General features: G+C 35.2%; 1 protein-coding gene across 2 annotated transcripts; it reads right to left on the bottom strand.

The window, feature by feature from the left end:
* Window positions 1–3,633: 3,633 nt before the first annotated feature.
* Window positions 3,634–18,011, bottom strand: mldr (mitochondrial ribonuclease P catalytic subunit). 2 transcript variants are annotated; one of them, XM_089099704.1, is made up of 2 exons: window positions 17,970–18,011; window positions 3,634–6,222 (listed from the first exon to the last, which is right to left on the bottom strand). In XM_089099704.1, exon 2 carries the CDS (start codon window positions 6,220–6,222, stop codon window positions 4,699–4,701), a length of 1,524 nt encoding a protein of 507 aa, XP_088955830.1. In that variant the 5' UTR covers window positions 17,970–18,011; the 3' UTR covers window positions 3,634–4,698. The 2 variants fall into 2 exon arrangements, with proteins under 2 accessions (XP_088955830.1, XP_088955831.1); XM_089099705.1 differs by having other exon boundaries at window positions 17,991–18,005.
* Window positions 18,012–20,948: the final 2,937 nt, after the last annotated feature.

The following is a 20,948-nucleotide window of genomic DNA, read 5'->3' as shown; positions in this document are numbered from 1 at the left end:
CATGTGGAGGAATTGTCAGGGAGAAGTTTTAAGGTGAATTGTGCGAGGAGAATTTTTAGCAGGTTGGAATTATCTAGAGTATCTTTCCGTAGGGGAAGGATTTGTAACAAGAGAAATTCTCCTTGGGAGAGTTTTCCGCGGGATAAATTCTCCAGGGGAAATTTTCTGAAGGAACAAATTTCTACTACTGGACGGGGGGAGTTGTATTTGCGGAAAAACTTCCACAGGGGAGGGGACTTCCGGTGTGATTTAAAAAAATTATCAGAACTTAAACTCTTTCAAATAAAACTGTGCCAAGAAAAAAATTTCACCCAGAATTGTACACAAGAAATTTTCAGCTGGAATGGAATTGTCTATGAGGGGATTTTACATGCGAAGAACTTTCTATAAGGGAAAGGAATTTTTCATGGAGGAGGAACCGCGCTTCCCGGAATTAAAAAAAAACAAGCTTAAGGGGGGAAACATCCCCAAACATTAAGTAATCTTAATGAAAATCACACCGTCAGATTCAACATAGAAAAGAACTCTACTGTAGATGTTTCTCCACTTTCTTTACATTCCTCTTATTTCCATATGATCTATCACTCAAATATTTCTTGTATAAACCCTTCTTTCTCTCTACTAAACATAAAGAATTTTTACTAATATTCCTAGCTGCGTTCGAAACTTTCTTCCCAAAGACACCATCAGCGACTTCCATATTATTTTCCCAGAATTGTTCCATCCATCTTGTATATCGTCAAACCTTAAACTCTCTGGTTTACTTTTCAACTACTTCTGGAATTATCCTATTAAATTTTAATCTGGGTATTTACCAACATCATAGCTTCCCGGGAGGTAGTTACTTTTCCTAAATTTCAGCTTTAAATCAACCCTCGACCCTACTAGATGGTGATCTTTACTTTTAACACCAATAACAGCACTTGTACATACACTAGTATCTTGTATTGATCCTGCCATTCTTCGGTTTACAACAACATAATCAATAAGGTTAGCTGTCTTGCCATCGTGTGAATACAATGTTAACTTATTGGCCATTTTATGACCAAGTACTGTATTGGTTATAACTAGAATGCTGTACCTACAAAATTTCAGCAGTCTGTAACCACTACTGTTTTCTGCTCCTACACCAAATTTACCTAGGCTAGGATACCATGTATCTCTATTTCTACCGACCTGGGCGTTAAATCTTCTAATAAAAACACCATATTTCTACCCGGAATCCTGTCTATTTGTTCCTGTAGCTGTAACCAAAATTCATCTGAGTCACCACTATCTCCGTCAGTCGGTTCTACAGCGGCAGCTACTACTGTGACGGATACCCTGCACTTTTTGTCACAAAATGAGCGACTAGCATTGTATTATTAATACCTTCCCAACGTTAACAAGGTTTAGCTGCTTCCTCATTCATCAGGAGCCCTACCCCCTGTCTGTACCCCATCGTTACTTTCTGAGTAAATAAAATCTATATCACCTAATTTCATATTTCATACCTGCTTCTATATGAGTTTCTAAAACTCCTAATAAGTCCAGTTCGAAGCGTCTGAATTCGACAGCAGAAGTGTCGATAAGATATCATATATGCTGGGCGAGATTATACGCTGCAATTCTCAAGCTAGCGTAAACAAACCACCATGAAACCATCCCAAACCCACACATCCATGTCCTTCTTCAATCGACCACATGCGCATACGATATGACTCCGACTACACAGGTTATTCTAAAACCCAACAGAGGATCTGGGTACAGCACAATTTTGTTATTGCCACCTTATGCTGAACAACGGTATATGAAATAAAAGGAACACATTTTTCCTTTAAATACAAAAGCACAACAGCTTCGAATAAAATGGAAAACAAATTAAAAATTCATAATTTACCCGACCAGTTCGCGACATAATCGATTTTAGTCACTTGAAAATCGGTAAGCGGCAATTTTAATATTTCTGTGAATGAACTCATATTGCTGAAGGGGAGGGCTCCGGTAGCTTTACTATGAATGTAGAAAGAACTATTTAAGGCAGTTTTGAGGTTTAGCTCACTTCAGACCTGGGGTGGCTAACCTTTTCTGATCATCTGAGTTTATCCACAACAGAGCAAATTCAAGCTTACGCTCAACCTGCCACCTCTATGGATCGTTTATTAGTTATTATTTCTTCACTAGACCAAACTCGACTTGTTTCTTTCAAACAGTTCGTGGTAACGAACTGTAAGGAGCGACCCGGCTCAATAGTAACCGGAACTCTAGAAAACGTAATTTTGATACCAATAGATATATCAAAAGAATTGGATTTTTCTGTTCATTCTAAATATAAAGTTTCATCAAGTTTAGTCTTCCCCATCAAAATTTATGACCCTCAGAAAATTTAGATTATTTTTGAAAAAAGAGGGTAACAACCCTTAACAGTCATAAAATCTTAATTCATGAAAATCACACCATCAGATTCAGCGTTCCAGAGAACCCTACTGTAGAGGTTTCAAGCTCCTATCTACAAAAATGTGGAATTTTGTATTTTTTTGCCAGAAGAAAGATCATGGATGTGTGTTTATTTAATTTTTTACAGGGGTCATCGTATCGACCCAGTGGCCATAGAATGTTGCAAGAGAACTCATTCGAACGGAAATTATAAGTTCTAGTGCCCTTTCTAAGAGACCAAAAAATTGGAGGGCAACTTGGCCCCCTCCCGCGCTCATTTTTTTCCCAAACTCACGGGATCAAAATTTTAAGATTGTCATTTTGTTCAGCATAGTCAAAAAATCTAATAACTGTGTCTTTGAGGAAGACTTAATCCCCCACACTCCCTGGGAGAAGGGCTGCGAGTTATGAACTTTGTCCATTGTTTACATATAGTCTTGGTTATTGGGAAGTATACAGACGTTTTCAGGGGGTTTTTTTCTGGTAGGGGTCGGGGGGAGGGGTTACCTGAGAGGATCTTTCCATGGAGGAATTTTTCATCGGGGAAGAAAATTTTCCATGAACGGGGCGCCAGTTTTCCCAGCATTATTTAAAAAAACGATCAGAAATTAAATAAAAAAGTTTTTTTCAACTGAAAGTAAAGAGCAACATTAAAACTTAAAACGAACAGAAATTGTTACGTATATGAGGGAGTTCGTCCCCTTGTCAATACCTCGCCCTTTACGCTATAGTATTTTTAGTACTTTCGAAAGAGCTACTTATTCTAATTAAACAGCCTTTGTGATTCAGGGGTCATTCTTACAAAATTGGAACAAAATTCAAACTTTAGCGGAAAGAGCGAGGTATTGACAAGGGTGCGAGCGCCCTCATATACGTAATAATTTCTGGTCGTTTTAAGTTTCCTCCTTACTTTCAGTTTAAAAAACTTTTTGTTTTTTTTAATTCTATTGGTATTTGAACGGGCTTTTCAGTTGATAGCATTCAGCCCTTTTCCTTTTGACTCACTATATGAGACAAGTTGGACTACTTCGAGTGGTTTCTGGTTGTTTATCTTGCGAAGGTTCGGTCTTGATTATGTGTCTTGCAGTAGCTCTTTTCTTTTTTTTTTGTTCTCTTCTTTTTGTTTCTCCTTCTGTTATCCAGCTGCTCTGACCTTTCACTGCTAGGTAACAGCGCTAAAGTTTGATGACCTTTATCCGCTAAACAATAGCGCAGACGCAAGCGCTCGGTAATATAATAATAATAAAAAAAAAAACAGAAAACAGGACAAACAGAACAGAAACAGATCTGACAAAACAGATGACCTGTTTCTGTTTCTTTTTTTTTTGAAAAACAGAAATAAGTTAGACAAGAACAGAAACAGTGCTGATGCATAATGGTCACTAACACACTAAAAAGACTCCTTATCTGAAGTATTCACTGGCTTAACATTGCAAAAAAGGACTTGAGAGCTAATTTAGGGACCTTGTGGCAGCTCTGCAATTATGTTATTGTAAACTGAAGACTGGCTGGATCAAAACAACATACTAGGGTATATAGGAGTGTTGTTATTGATGTTAAACAGATCACAATCTAGTTATTTCTAGGGTTAATCTAAAGCTGAAATTTAAGATGAGTAACGACCTTCTGTTAAGCTATGGCGTTGGTTGACTCCAGGATGAGAAATTGAGAGAGACGTCGTTACTCGAGCCAAAATTTGTCAATTTTTTCCGCCAGCCTTCTGGAGAGACTGTGCCCCTCTCTGTTGAGGGTCAGGTCTGTACATAAAGAGAACACTGGAACCTTCTCATTTTGTAATGACCTTAAACAGCTGACCTTTCCTACTGGTAACAGTATATATAGAAAAGTAATACACGTCAATTAGATTCTAGGAATTTTCTGGTGTTGCAGGAACTTCTTACTCTGAACCTGCTTAATAGTATATAATTTGACAAACTAACTTACAACTGCAGCTCAGCATAGCCACTTGGTTTTCCCATGAGATGCTGGATGGCAGTGAACTCCTTGTAATATAATACTCTCAAGTTGCATATCTTGTAACTTTTCAATGAATATATCCTTGCAAGTTAATCTCTGGACATTTTTTTTTTTTACTAGTTTTTGTAAATTTTTCATTTTTTTTAACCTTGTTGTTTCAAAGATTTATTGTGGTCTGGGTCTATTATTCATCCAAAGTATAAAAGCAAGATGTTACCAAATTACCCAAAATAGAAACAAAATGTTTTTTTCCTCTCTCTGCAGTAAATAACATAATTATTAAGGACAATAATGTTTTTTTAATCTTTAGCTTGGGATTCGTTTTGCACAAAGCCAAGTTTTTGGCGGATCAATAATCGATCGCGCTTTTCCATCTTCATATGGTATATGAACCGATTCCAAATTTTCGGAAAATTGTGCTACTCGATCTTCTTTCACTGGTGGTAAATAACAAATTTTTTCATTTTCTATCACAAAGTTCTTCAATTGCCTAGTTTTTCTCCACCTAACAAAAAATTCTTTCAATTCTGGATCTTTCAAATTAAACATATGATTCCTTAAGAAGTCCCGTGTTGCCACATAACAATCTGGACCACTGATTAAACTCGAGTAGATCATAAAAGGATCATCCTCTGAGTCGTTATTGACTAAATATACATTGCAGTATTTAGAAACATTGATGTTCCTCAAACCATTTTCCATATGCTTTCGTCCAATTAATAAAACTTTTTTGTTTTCTTCTTTAAGTTGTTGAATTAATGAAAACAGTTTTCTGTACCTAATTGATTGATCAACCCTTATTCCTGATATATAGAGAACATTTAGACCATCAATGATAACATCAAATGGTGCTCTGTCCTTAATAAAAATTGTGAAGTCCTCCACCTCCTCAGGCCTTGATTTCTGAAAGACATCATTTCCAACAAGGACATTTTTCATCACTGCCCCTTTTAAACGAGAATATTCACGAAATGTCAATGGTGTTTGAACTTGAAATTGCGTAGAGCACTTGGGACATTTCCCCTGTCGCTTGAAAAGGAATCGATTCACTTTATAACCATTTGATACTAATTGGCTTTCCAGTTTTCTCATTACATTATTAGATGGATATATTTCGTTTTCTGCAAGCAATGATATGAACAATTTAAGATGATATTTTCCTGTTTTATTAAGAGTTTCGAATACCTTGCTTTCAACCAGTGCTTCTAAAATATGATCACTAATGGTAGAATAACTTGTGCAGAGTTGTTTCAGTAGCTTGAAACAGGTATCAAAGTCCCATGCATTAATTGATGCAATTATTAAATTTTCAAGGCAGTTTTTTGAAGGGTTTTTAAGCTTATCATAAATAGATATTCCTTTTTGCCATTCTTTAGTTCCAGAAAGCCCATGAATAACATCATATAAAGCACTATCGGGAAGAAATTCCATCCCCAGTATTCGATCAATAAAAGTAGTCACTAACTTTTGATCAACAATATCTACGTACTTTGGTACATAACGAAGATAGATCAGCATTTCAGCATCTGATACAGTTGATGTTTCATTCTTTTTCTTCATAAATTCAGTCACTAGTTCAGCTTTTCCATTTTCAAAGGCAATTTTAAATGCAGGGGAGTCACTCTTTAGATTTAGTATTGTTTTCAGGCTCTCAATCTTTCTTGAAGTATCAATCTGATTATCATTTAAAATTTGCAAGGCTTTTTCTTTGAAGCGATAATTATTCTGAACTATACTTGTGTGAAGAGAGTTGGCAGATTCAGGTGATATATAAATACCTTTTCTCAAGGCTACAAACCCTCTGAACATAACTGTTGATTGTCGTCTCATCTGAAAAAAAAAACTACATATTTACATATAGAGATATTGGCAATAACACAGTTCAGGATAAAAAAAAAAGTGAGTAAGAGCAACTCGGGCCAATAGAAACCAAAACTCTAAAAAAAGAAACTTTGATAACAACCAATGCTTCAAAAGAATTGGCGTTTCATCTTGATTAAAAAATGTAAAATTCACTAGGTATGTTGAATGTTACCCACCAATAGCTACAAGTTGGAGAAAATTTGTCTGATTTTCAAACAAGGGGGAAAACACCCGCAAAATAAAGCAATCTTAATGAAGATCACACCATTAGATACAGCCTATTAAATAACCCTGCTGGAGAGGTTCCAAGCTCCTATTTACAAAAATGTGCAATTTTCCGGTTTTTCCCAGGAGAAAGATAATGAATGCATGGTTATTTGTTTTTTGTTGGTTTTTTTTCAGGGGAAATGGTATCAAGCCAAAGGTCCTAGAAGACTGGGAGAGAGCTCATTCAGACAGAAATTAAAAGTTCCAATGCCCTTTTTAAATAACCCAAAAAGAATGTACCATAAAAAGTTTTATGCGTTTTCTGCTATTTTTTGGCATCGAGTTATGATTTTGCCCCAAAAAGTACAAAGCTGCTATCCATTGAAAGTTCTGAGATAGCCAATCTATTTAAAAGCATCAATAAATTTGCAGAGGAGATAGTGCTGTACTGGTCATTCGTTCCCAGGAAGTCACCTAGTCTATACAAGATAAATGGTTAATACGATCATTAAAAATGCTTGATTTAACTAAGTTGATCTACTTCATTTTTCATAAAAGTGTGTACAGTGATGTATAATAACACATCAGCTTATATGATGAAGGTGCAGGGGTGGGAACAGATGCCAAAAAGAATGTTATCTATTTTGGGTTGCCTCCCAGTAATAGCATAATATTTGTAGGTATGAACATATAATGAGTCTGAGGTAATAGGCTTGAGATTGTCTAAGCAGGATTTTGAATCTTGTTGATAGAAAAGCATTGCCAAGTGTGGAAAACCATGTTGTGACCCAGATAGACCCAGGGTTACACAAACCTCCATCAACTGGAGGTCCTGGGGACTTCTTGCTGTCTGGTTCTAAGCCACCTTAAGTGCATGGCGTAGACTTGAGAAGATATGTTAGTCTCCAACCTGTACTGGTTCTGGGACCATTGCTTTTCCTGAGGCCAAAATAATTTTAATGATTTAAAGAATATGAAAATCGTTACTTGGAACATAAGAATGTTTAAAAAAACTATTGTATTGACATTTTGACTGACGAATTAAGATGCTCCCAACTGCACTTATTAGGAGTTTCAGAAACTCATATCACAGGGGTAGGAATAAAATTAGGTGATAATGGATGTATTTACTCATGCAGGAAGGACAGGATGCATAGGAGGGAGTTTTATGATAGGAGGGAGGGCTTATGATGAAAAAGGAAGCTGTAAAGTCTTGTTTAGGTGGGGAAGGTACTAATATTAGAACTCTATTTGCTCATTTTATGACTAAAAAGCGCAGGGTATCAGTCATAGTAGTATATGCCCCTGTAGAACTGACGGATGGAGAAAGTAGTAACTCAAAAGAATTTTACTTACAGCTCCAGTAACAAATAGACCAGGTCCAAGGTAGAAATGTGGTATTCTTATAGGGGGGGGGGGGTTAATGCCCAGATTAATAGAAGTAGGGATAGATGGTATTCTAGCCTAGGTAAACTTGGTTGAGGAAAAGAAAACGGTAATGGCTACAGACTGCTGCAATTTTCCATATAAAACAATCTAGTTATAACCAATACAGAATTTGGTCACAAAATTGCCCATAAATTAACATGGTATTTGCACGATGGTAAACAGCTAGGCTTATTGATTATGTAATTCTACGCCCAACACTGGCCGGATTGATACAAGATACTAGGGTATATAGGGATGCTGTTACTGATATTAAAAGTAAAGATCACTATCTAGTAGTGTCTAGAGGTAATCTAAATCTGAAATTTAGGAAGGTGACTACCTTCTGGGAAGCTATGATGTTGATAGACTCCATAATGAGGATTTAAGAGAAACTTTCCAGGAACAAATGAATACTAAACTGGAGAGTTTGACAATGTAGAATATGGATGGAATAATTTTCGGAAAATAGTTTGTGAAGTTGCTGATGGCATCTTAGGGAAGAAAGTTAGAAACATGGCTAAGAATATTAGCGAAAATGCTTTATGTTTAATAGAGGAGGAGGGGCCTGTACAAGATTTATTTGAGTGATAGATCATACGAAAATAGAGGGAAAGTAAAGAGAGTGGAGAAAGCTTTAAAATATGAATTAAGAAGATATGAAGTGGAGGTCATGGATGAAATTGCTGAAGACCTGGAAGATGCAGCCAACTGGCATAACAGAAAATATTATGCTGGCATGTTAATAAATTGAGAGGGAATAGTCCATATGGACTGGTCCCAGCAGTTAAAGATAAGAGAAGGGCCATAATTAGTGATAAGAAAAGAGTTAAATAGAGATAGCCAGAATATTTTGAGAATGTGCTAAACTAGAATCAATTTGCACTAAAAGATATAGAAAATAATGAAAAAGTTTGTGACACTTTGGATTTGAAGGGAGATTTATTTTGTGAATAAGAATTAGTGACAGCACTAGAATGATTAATAAGTAATAAGGCTCCAAGTGCTGACAGTCTGGTAAATTAGTTTTTTAAAGTATGGTGGTTATGAAATAAGAGATAAGTTACTGAAGATTATGAATGATTTTTGAAAAAGGGGAAATACCTAGTGATTTTAGGAAAACTCTAATTAAGCCTCTAAATTAAGTAGGAAGCAAATTACTTAGTATGATGATACTTTTTAGACTTAGAGGTGCTCTAGATAAAGTTTTAAGAGAAGAACAGTGTGGTTTTAGGAAGGGAGGGGATATGTCAACCAAATGTCACTCTTAGATTAATAATTATGAAGTGCCTGAGTCATCAAACACCTTTAGTTTTCAGTTTTATAGATTATGAGCAAATCTTTAACTTGGTTTACACCTCAGCAACATCTTGAGAATGACTAGGGGTATTAAGTTGAAGCATTTAGGGCTATTACTTTTACTATTTCCTGCTCTTACAATTCAAATAAATAAAAAGAATGTAAGTGTTCCAGGTTGTCCAAGGGCTTAGATAAAATTTTTGGGGAATGGTAAGGTAAAAGGTACCAATGATTCAACAGTGCAATTTTGAAAACCCCTGTCGAAATTTTCCTTCAAAACGGAATAACTCTGCTTAGCCGTGACTTGGAGCGCCTTCTCTTGAAGCCGTTTTTGTATTTCAACGACAGAAAACGTTAACACAATATCCGGTACACCCAGATAAGAAAAGAACATTTAATTCAGTCAGTTTCCTGTTTTCAACAAAAAATGAGCTCCCGACAATTTTTCATGTATGGTATGTTCAACCTGCTGTTACTTGCTTATTTATTGCAAAAAAAAAAATTGGGATTAGCACCAATGCATCAAGATACATCTGATTTTATCTGAATTCTAGTCACATTAGCTTTTTCTTGATAAAATTAAATTAGAATTGCAACAAATTTTACATTGTTGAAACTAGGTTCCAAGCGTCAAAAACTCTTGTTTAATGTAGATAAATACCAGGCGCACTAAAAACATTCCTTCAGTCAAATTCAACCGTAGATAATGGCTTCTAGAAATTGATTTATTTCTTTTGCAAATATCTTGTAGTAACCTCGTCAAAATTTTCGACAGACAGCAACAGGCCCTGACGAAATATAGGTGACTCACAGAACGTGTAAAACAAATGAGAAATAATTGGTGTCGAAATTCCAGGGTTCACTGACGAAAATACAGCTGTCGAATTTATGGGTGCCTGCTACTGCCAAAAATTGCAGAGGTTCACATGGAAGTCATTTTTCCCTTTCCTAAGCAATTATCAATTAAATAAAAAAAAAATGTAAAATCTTATTTTCTGGGGAAGGAGGGGGGAGGTAAATGCCTAGAACTATGTCACAGAAATATCAAAAGTGACCCAACCCCCAACAAAACAAATCCTACGCTATGTTTTGGACGAAACTAAGAATTTGCATATGAAGATAAAATCCACTAATTCAAATATAATGACAATAAACTTCTTAAATTTCTTAAAATCCACTCCCGTTTTCGTTGACCCTATCCCTTCCGAAATGCTAGTGAAACAATTTTGTTATACTATATACTGCTTGTATTTAATAATGTAATATTCCCAAAGTATTTAGACACGTGTCGAATTGGGTTCTGACCTGTGTCGAGAACAGGTAACTTTTCTGTTGAGTAAAATTTGTAGGAGAAAATGCTCTAATTTTGGGAAATCGGAGTTGTTTGCCCTTCTCAGATAAAATTTGAAACTTCTCATCAAACAATTAGATTCCTAGATGGTTTTCCTACATACTGAAACCCTTATCAAACAGAAAGTCTTTAAATTAAGACTTCTAGAGTAGAAAAGCTGTTTTTTTACAAAAACTGTTGAATCATTGGTACCTTTACCCTATAAAGTTTTATTTTTCAGATAAACTTGAGCAGGTATAAAACTAAATTAAACAATACTATTTGTGCTAGGCTTAAAACTTGTTGAAAAAGTTTCTCCAACATACAAATAACAAGCCAAACAATCGATTCTTATAGAAAAAAAAATATAAAATATTTTTTTCCATGAAAAACACTATGTCAATAAAAAAACAGAAATTAATTTAAAAAGATTTTTCCACATAACAAGTTTTTCAGAGAAAAGTAAAGAGCTCCAGTAAAGAAAACCAGAAATGAACAGAATATAGTAAAATAATCTTCAAAGACTATAACCACCACAAATCATCATCAATAAATAAATGAAACCCAAAACAAACAGAATTTATAATAGATAACCTAGTCAAACTAAAAAAAAAGAAGCAAAAACTAAAAGGAGTTGGACTAACAACCCCCTTGCCTTCTCAAGACCAGAACAAAATTTGCACTTTACTGAAAAAAACAAATGACCATGGACTGTCAGTTTAATACACATATACTGATATTTTATTCATTAAAGTCTTAATATGTTTTTATTTATTAAAGTAAAAAAAAAAGTAAAATCATTTTTCATGTATTTCGTTTAATGAAAGTATTTAACATGGTTGATCCTGTCATATTAGTTGCAAATAAAACTGTAACCCTTTCTTTGCCCTGTTTACCACTGATAATTTTCATCATTAAGTTGACAGGTTTTATCAGGTAGGGACGAAGTAAAAGGCTATTTCATCAGTGTTAACAACATTTTTTGGGTGATAGTCCTTCAAAACATCCTTTAACAAGCTCTTCCACTCATCGCAAACATTACTGTCCACAGATGCACTCTCACCACAAACTTTCTTAAATGTAATATTGTGCTTCTTTTGAAAACTCTCAAGCCAACCATTACTGGCCTTAAAATCATGTCCTAGAGATTTGGTGAAGTGTTCAGCCTTTTCTCTAATAATTGAGCCTCCAAGAGGAATGTTTTTTCTCTACATTATTTGAAACATATAGTCATGCACCCTTCTACATAAGGAAACTCAGATGACCTCTTCCTCTTACATTTAATGCTACCATCATTGGCTTCCTTTTTGATTTCTGATGTTCTGTCTTATTTATTTATTTATTTTTTTTTTTTTTTTAATAGTTGAAAAGGTAATGCCTGGGATTTTATATATAGCAGCTATGTCTCTCTTCTTTTGCATTCCTTCATGCACCATCTTAATTATCCTTATCTTCTCACCTACCATAAATGTTAGTACTTGTCTCTACACACTCATTTTGACTCAAATACTGTATGCATAATCAACACACTCTTAATGTAAACAACATGCACTCTGCAATAAAGTACACAATTCAATATTTACTTATTTATTTCTAACCCATCATATAATACAAAAGTACACCGAGACGGACTACACAGATAAAACGACAAAAAAAGGAATATGAGAAAAAAAAAGACACCACAACTATCAGAACAACTATAAAGCACTGAACATTTTGTACATACATACAACTTTAAATATCACTGTATAAGAAGGGGATACCATGGATGAAAACTGACGTTGTAATTGTGTTTCAAAATATGTTTTGATAGAGCTATTTCTGGGTTGGCTATTTTATAATTACAGATTAATTCTGAATTTCAGGTCCACAGGGGTAAATGAAGTAAATATTTTGCAAATTTGAAGTATACTGAACAGAGTTTATATTTATTTGTTTGTGAGAAAATCTTCCAAAATGGTGCTGTGTATAGAAAATGTGGTAGTACGGTACTGTTGAATTATACAGTTTAGCAAGGATTATTTGGTTGAAACGTTCTTAATTTTGAACAACTGAAGCATAAGATGCACCTAATTGGTAGACCAAGATAAACAAGTTTTTCAACTGGCTTTCCTAAAGAACGTCCGAGTTGGACTGACTGTGTGGGACCCAAATTACCCCAATTAAATAGAAGAATCTCAGATTTATCAGAGTTAAATTCCAGCCCCAATTTAAAATATTCTCTCTCGATTATGCTGAAGTTTTCTTCAATACTCTGTAATGACCTGCTAAGATTAAGGACATCATCTGCATAACAGACAAGTGTCATGCTAGCTCTGCCTTGATGCATGAGGATATGCACTTTGATTAAGTCTCTAGGACACCGTTGATAAAAAGAGTGGGCGAAGTAACTGCACCTTGACGCGTACCTTTATAAATAGAAACAAAACTATTCAGATCCTTCGTTGGGCTGCTGAAACGATAAAGTCTATTTCGTGGAGTATGTAAAATATCAGATGAATCGGAAACAGGCAAGTTAAATGGATTGATAATTTTGATGAGTACTTTAAGCTGCGAACATAAATTTCTCAAGGTACGAATAATAGAGGGGTGAACACCTCTTTTGCCATATGAAGGAGCATGGCTCTATGTACCAATGAGTCAAATACATGCCTAACATTGTTGCTGCTAGAACAAAACCCTTTTGAGCCAGTTCAGCCTCTATTAGGACATTAGGAACAGCACTAAGGGCATCAACGCACCCTATTTTATTCTGAAAACCAAACTGGTATTACGGAAAGGTGCATCTCTCCTTTAACTCATCAACAACAAGCAGTTCAAAAAGTTTACTGAATGTAGCAGAGATTGATATAGGACTAAAGGTTAAACACTGAATGTTAGATTTGCCTTTCTTGGGGATAGGAATGAGATCACTCCTGATCAAGAGATAAAAAAAAAAGATGCAAAAAGATGACAGTAATGTAAAAGTGTCAAAAATCAATACTGTGACAGCACTGACAGATGCTTTAGCAGATGTGATTCAGTAACTTGATGCAACTTGCACACTGGGGTTTTGACACAAAGAGTTGTGCTGAAAAAACTTTGAAAAACAAAGATAAACTTTGACTTAAGGAGGGGAAGTAAATATTAAATTTGACTTATCTACTGAGTTTTGAGTTATAGAGGTAATTTTCATATCACTTCAACTTACAGAGGTAAAATATGACTGCAACACTATTTTGAGTACAGCATAGCTTTTCCTTTGACTTAGACAGGTTTTTCCAAGGGGACTGAAAATAATTTAAGATATCAAGGATTTCAAGTTATCAAGATTGTAGTTATCAAGAGTTGACTGTAGATACAATGTGCATATCATAAATTAAGGAATTCATTTTTCTAGTGTTTTCTTTTAGTTTTTATATATTCCTAGGGCTATATGTGGGTCCATCAAGGGGGTAGAGTGTATTATAAGAAAAGTGATCATTATATTTGGAACAATCATAAAATAAGGAATCTGGGAACTGTTTTTACTTGTTTAGCATGTTTTCTTCAAAAAATAGCCAACCACAATATATTTAGGTCAATATATATATATATATATATATATATATATATATATATATATATATATATATATATATATATATATATATATATATATATATATATATATATATATATATATATATATATATATATATATATATATATATATATATATATATATATATATATATATATATATATATATATATATATATATATATATATATATATATATATATATATATGCCTACAAGATTCCATGGCTGACATAGGGACAAGCTGAACATGATAGGCTAATTAATTTCATGTTTTTCTGCTCTTTCCAATATATCATTGAGTTCATTTGCACATGCTTTCCTGATGGTCCTATATATAGCTCTAATAATGTATTTCTCCACTACATCAATGTAGTCATATATTATAGTTCCTATACAAAATTACCTAGGCTATCTCCTCAGTTGACAATTCATTTTCATGAGTCATTGAGTGTAATTTAATGAAATATTATTTGAAATGATTTTGAAAACTGTATAAACAATGGCAGAAAACATGACACCCTGATTAATGAAAACATCATATTAAAGTAACCTAAGAATTTCAATGTTTTAGCATTTTGTTTTAGCATAGAATATGATTTATTGGCTAAAATAGCACAAAAACTAGCAAAAGCATGTCAGAACAATTACAATAATAAAACAGAAGTTAGGGATAAACATAAAATAAAAAATTAAATCAATTATTAAAATGGGAATCAAAATTTGCTAAAATAGCACAAAAGCTACCATAAGTACATTAGAACAAATAAGCTACAATAATAAAACAGATGTTAGGGGATAAACATAAAACAAAAAGTTAAATCAATTACTAAAATGGAAACAAAATAGGGGACAAAAGAGTTTTTGTACCTCATGGTCAACACTTGGGGACACAGGTCCAGTTGGGTATTTGGAGCTCTACAAGCATTGAGTCTTGTATTAGAAAGGATTGGGGAATTTTCTTTAAAGGGAGGGAGAAAACGTTCATGATAGTCAGAACTAAGGCACTGGTGACCAAAGTTCATGGTAAGGATGTGATGTTGTGATTCGAATGTAGTAAGTTCAAGTCTAGCCAAGCCTTCATTGTATGTAGTAAAGGACCTCCCTGGTATAATTTTTATTGCTCTTTTTTGAACACTTTCAATTTGAGAACATTGGTCTTTGGTCAACCCAGGGTGCCAAACAGGGCAAGCATATTCCAGACGGGGTCTTATATAAGAACAATACATTATTTTAAGGTTCTGGATTGACGTAGAGAACCGTTTGAGAAGGGAGACAGATTTAAGGAGAAAACTACCAGATTTAGATAAGTGGGAAATGTGGGATTTCCATTTAAGGTTGTTGTCCAACTGCACACCAAACAATTTAACCATATTTAAATTTAGTATGCAAAGGTAATTATTGATAAGGGGTATATTTTAAAAAAAAGAGAATAGCATGAAACTGCTTTTGGGTATGCTACAGTTGAGTTTAACATTGTCAATATCATTCTTTAAATTGTTAATGAGTGGGTCAAATGTAACATTCAAAGTATTAGATGTTTGACAAAGGTTCAGTAATGTCAAATCATCTGCAAATTTAAAAGAGTTGACAAAACTTGGTAAAACATTATTAAAAACAATTAAAATGCTACAGGACCTAACTTAGTCTCTTGAGGTGCTCCACAAGAAATCAAGGAAAAACCTGATGAATCCCAGTTAGGGAGGACTACACATTGTTCATGGCCAGACAAAAATACTAGCTACCATACATAAAACAAAATCTCTTGCACCTAAAGCCCTTGCATTATCTATAACTGTTTGATGATCCAAGTTGTCAAAGCCTTTGCTTAATATCAGTAAAAACAGCCTCAACATAGGAACTATTCAACTCAAGTTGCTTGAAAATAGTGTCAAGTATACAAATTAAGCAATGTCTGGTGCTATGATTCAGCCTCAAGCCAAACTGATTTGGGTTGATTTTATCATGAATATTGTCAAAAAGGAAATTGTAAATAAAACTTTAAAAACATTTTAGAGAAAATGAAGGTTTTTGATATTGGTCTTAAGTCAGAGGGAACTTTTGGGGTCTTAGTTTTTGCTATAGGAGATATAATTGCTCATTTAAAACACTGGAAAAATACCACCTACAAAACATAGGTTCAAAATAGCAGTTAGAGGTACACTTAAATACTGGGCACATTCCACAATCAATTTGGTAGGGATATCACCTGGATATACTGACTTATTTGTGTCAAGAGTTTTGAGTTTAAGTTGGGTTGATGAATTTCCATCACAGGAATGCCACTTGCTGCACTGTTGGCTGGCATATGTTGGAGTGGCAAGTGAATTTTACAAATTGAAGCAAAATGATCATTTATGACATCCATACCCACTCACCATTACTCACCATTACTGTCTGGTAAGAAAAACTAGCATTTTGTTTTAATTGTTAGTTTTACCTTGGGTTATATATGGGACCATCAGGAGGGGGGTACTTATGTATTTTATCAACCACACTGTTGTTCTTGATGTGTTATAAAACTGATTTATCTTTGTGCACTCAGAGATAATTACCTTAAATCACACTGTCCATCAAATAAGGAATTATCCTGTAGGTGCTGGTTAGTCAAGATGTTGAGCCAATGTGTTGGCTGCATCCCATTCTCAAAGCCATGGCTTGGAAGACCAATCATTGTCCACAGCTCCCTTGAAGGCCTCCACACTAGGGCCTGAGAGTGTTCTTTTGCTTAGGGTGTTGCAGAGCCACACAACTCTATTTGAGAAGAAGTCTGGTGTTGGGTTGTTTGCAGTACTGCTTCATGGTATGTCCTCTAGTTCTTGTTGACTGGTCACGTTCAAGCATATTCTGTTGCAAGGACTGAGTGTGGAGCATTTTGTATGTCATGATGACATCCCCATGCTTCTATTGATAGGAGAGGGTAGGAATCTGTCACTTTTCTAGGCAGGATGGGTAGTCTAGGCTTTTATAACCCTCTACTGATTTAGATGCTTGCCTTTGAACACTCTCTAGTTTTTTCTTGTAACCTTTATTTAATGGGGCTGCAATACACATACCAAATTCCAGTTTTGGTCAAGCAAGTCCTTTTTATAGCTTTGACATCAGCTTTGGTGGCCTACTGCAGAATGTTCTTTTTACAATTCCCAGGGTCTGGAGTGCTTTGGAGGCAACTGACTGAGCATGTTGGTTAAACTTCAATTCATCATCCACAAATATACCCAGGTCTTTTTTTCACCACATAATTAGCTTAGCCTGAGTGAGATAAACTACTATGCAGGTGTATTTTAACTTAAAATTTAATAACTAGAGTTAGTTAGATTAAGTATTTACCATAATGTGTTCTGGGTGACCTGTTTTCCATGATTCTCTGCTGTATTTCCATAATTTTGTTACTAAAGTATTATATTTTCATCATATTTTGGTACATTTCATTACAATTGACCTAAATTCACTTCTTGAGTATGGTCAATATAATGTGAGAGTACCAGGAGGGAGGAATGTTTGCAAGTAAACTGATTATTATATTTGATAGGAGCATACAAAGGCATGGAGTAGTTTCTTCACCTTGTACCTAACCTAGCCTAATGTCAGTTAGGCTATGGAATTTTGTAGACTATTGGCCTATATTGACCAAGGCTATTCTTTGTAAAAACTATTTTTAAAGATTACGAAAGGTCATTGCCCTCTAGGAAAAGAAGGAGTGCAGGTACATCAAAATACCTCCCCATGGCATACCTTGTAGATCCATCCCTGAAAGTTTTGTTTTCATAATCTAACTACTTTTCAAGGTAGCAAAAAGTAGCTTCTCTATAATTTTACCCGTGAAATTTTCCAAAGCTACAATTTTAATTAAGAGATTTCTTAAGATATAGATATATTCTACAGATCCTAACCTTATAAACCGAAATTCCTACTTAGTCACGTTTTAAGATTTCAGACTTTTTGCGGAATTATTATACTGTACAGTTCACAATGTGCATGGTTGAATCTAGACAAAACGCCGAAGAAAAAAACTTATGATCCAAATTACAAATTGCTTTCGTGCCATAAAATTGACCTACAAGCTAGAAGTTCAAAATAATGCTTCTAAACTGTTTGTCGCGATCCTTAACAACAAAGTAATGTTACAATTTTTGGGAAACTTTTATGAATAATGTGACAGGCGGATTTAAGCGGCTTCAGTAGTTTTAAACTAGTCATTGAAACCGTCCCGAAAGTAATTTTGGTGGTGAAATATATAATTTTGATTGGTCGTGGCAGACCCACAAAATCTTATCTGTGGGGAATCAAAAATTTAAGGACTTTCATGTTTTTTCTAGATTTCTCAGATTTTCGCCGATTGAAGGGGGGTATTAATTTGACCCCCTGATTTTATTGCCCAGGCTCCTCATTGATTTACTTATAGAAAATACGTTATTACGTTTGTACGAAAATACGTTTGTGCTTTAACTTAGAAAACCAACCATGTAAATTCATAATATGATTTTTGGTACTAAATACAATTTGAGAAAAGGCTAAGTATGATAACGGTTGGCCATCGAGAGGTTCAAACGCTCTCATGACCTTTTTTGTGGCTAGCTGTACTCAAATTATATATAAAGTTACTCATTTGATTGGACATTGAAAGTTCTAGTTCACTTTTTAAGAGTAAAAAATTATCGGATTGCATCTACCCCCCCCCCCCACCCATGCCCTTTTTTACCCAAATGTATTCGATAAAATTTTTTAAATAGCCATTTTTTTTTAATTAGTTCAAAGATCATATAACAAAAACTCCAGGGTCAACACAACCCCACAAAGCCCAGGGGTAGGTGTTGTAAGTGGTGCCCCGGAGGCGTATAGGATTTTTGTGGAAGACATCGTCGTAAAAACATCAGAGGGGGCTCGTTCAATTCGAAATCGAAAGTTTAAGTACCCTTTTTAAGAGACAAAAGGGATCGAATGACAACCAGCACCCCCCTCCCACACATACACACACACATTTTTCCTCAAAAGGAATCCGATAAAAACTCTAAGATAGTCATTTTGTTTAAAATAGACCAAAGATCAGATAGAAAACTCAAGGGTTGACACACTCCTCTAGAGACCATGGGCAAGTGTTGTAAGTTATGCCCAATTGATATACAAGATTCCTATGGTAGGGATGGTCATATAAACCTCAGAGAGGGCTCATTCAATTGGATATTGCAAATTATAGTGTTCTTTTTAATAGTCGAAAGTGGATTGGAGGGCAACTAGCCCCCCCCCCTTAAACCTTTTTTCCCCCGATGAGTCCGATCAAAATTTTCAGGTAGTCATTTTGGTCAAAATAGTTAAAGGATCAAATAACAAAACTCTGGGGTCGACACAAGCCCCCAAAGCCCGGGGGCAAGTGTTATAATAAGTTATGCCCCGGACACACATAAGGATTATATGCAAGGGGTGATCGCATACACTTCATAGGGTATACAACCACCCTATGAAAATTATATAAAAATTGAAAGTTATAGTTCGTTTTGTAAGAGTCAAAAATGATCGGAGGACATTTCCCCCCCCCCTCTACCGTCTTTTTCCCAAATGAATCTGATCAAAATTTTGAGATAACTATTTTTTTAAAATAGTCCAAAGATCATATAACAACAATTCTGGGTAAAATCAACGCCCATAGCCCGGGAGAAGGGGTATAAGTTATGCCCCTTGGGCATATAAGGCTTTTATGGAAAAGATGGTCGTATAAACTTCAGGGATTCAAATGGTGGGAAAATGAAAGTTGCAGTTCTTTTTTTAAGAGTCTAAAGTAATTGGATGGCAACTAGCCCTCCCCCCCACCACCCTTTTTTCCCCAAATGCTTCCGATCGAATCTTTGAGATAGTCATTTTGTTCAAAATATACCAAATACCAAAGATCATAAACAAAACTTCGGGGTTTATACCCCCCCAGAACTCTGGGGAAGTGTTGGAAGTAAATAGCCCGGGTCATATAAGACTTTTGTAGAAGGGGATGGTCTTATAAACATCGGAAAAGGTTCAAAGATTCATTCTATTGGAAATTGAAATTTCTAGTTCCCTTTTTAACAGTCAAAAGGGATCAGAAGGCAACTAGCTCCCTCCTTGTCTTCTTTTCCCCAGTTGAATGCGATAAAATATTTGAGATAACAATTTTGTTCAAAATAGACCAAAGATCCTATAAAAAAAACTCCGGGGCTGACCCAACCCCCAGAGCCTGGGAGCAAGTGTTGTAAGTCTTGCCCTGGGGGCAAGTGCCTTAAGTTATGCCCATGTGACTTATAAGGTTTTTATGGAAGGGATCATCGTATAAGCTTTGGAAGGGGACTATTTGATTAGAAATGGAAAGTTCTAATTCCATTTTAAGAGTCAAAAGTCATCGAAGGGCAATTAGACTCCCCCCTTCCCTCACACCATTTTCCCCCAAATGAATTCGGTCAAAATTTTGAGAAAGCCATTTTGTTTCAAATTGCATATCTATCATATAGCAATGCTTTTGGGGTTGACACAGCCCCGTATAGCCCGTTGTCAAGGGTTTTAAGTTAATCCCTTGGGGTATGTGAGGCCTTATGGAAGGGAATGGTCGTATTAACTTTGAAGGATGCTAATTTCATTGGAAGTTGAAACTTCTAGTTCCCTTAAGAGCCAACAGTGATCAGAGGGTAACAACCCCCCCCCCCCCACAATTCTTTCTTTTCCCAAATATATCTGATCAAAATTTTGAAATAGTCATTTTGCTCAATTTAGTCCAAAGATTATAAGGCTTCCTTCAGGTTTTATACAACCCCCCCTAGAGCCATGGGGAAAGGGTTGTGAGATATGAGTAGAATAGTACCTTCCATTTTGCTTACTCTATGTTCCTTCCTGTGTTATTTGAGTGGATTACG

This window comes from Artemia sp. Qi Xiang Cuo, chromosome 14, assembly GCF_049724085.1.
Source record: "Artemia sp. Qi Xiang Cuo chromosome 14, ASM4972408v1, whole genome shotgun sequence".
In the NCBI taxonomy this organism is placed as follows: domain Eukaryota; kingdom Metazoa; phylum Arthropoda; class Branchiopoda; order Anostraca; family Artemiidae; genus Artemia; species Artemia sp. Qi Xiang Cuo.
This window is presented reverse-complemented; position numbering and strand designations above follow the sequence as displayed.

Excerpts from the sequence above, each read along its gene's own strand:
- mldr (XM_089099704.1), bottom strand. The coding sequence starts at position 6,222 with ATGAGACGACAATCAACAGTTATGTTCAGAGGGTTTGTAGCCTTGAGA.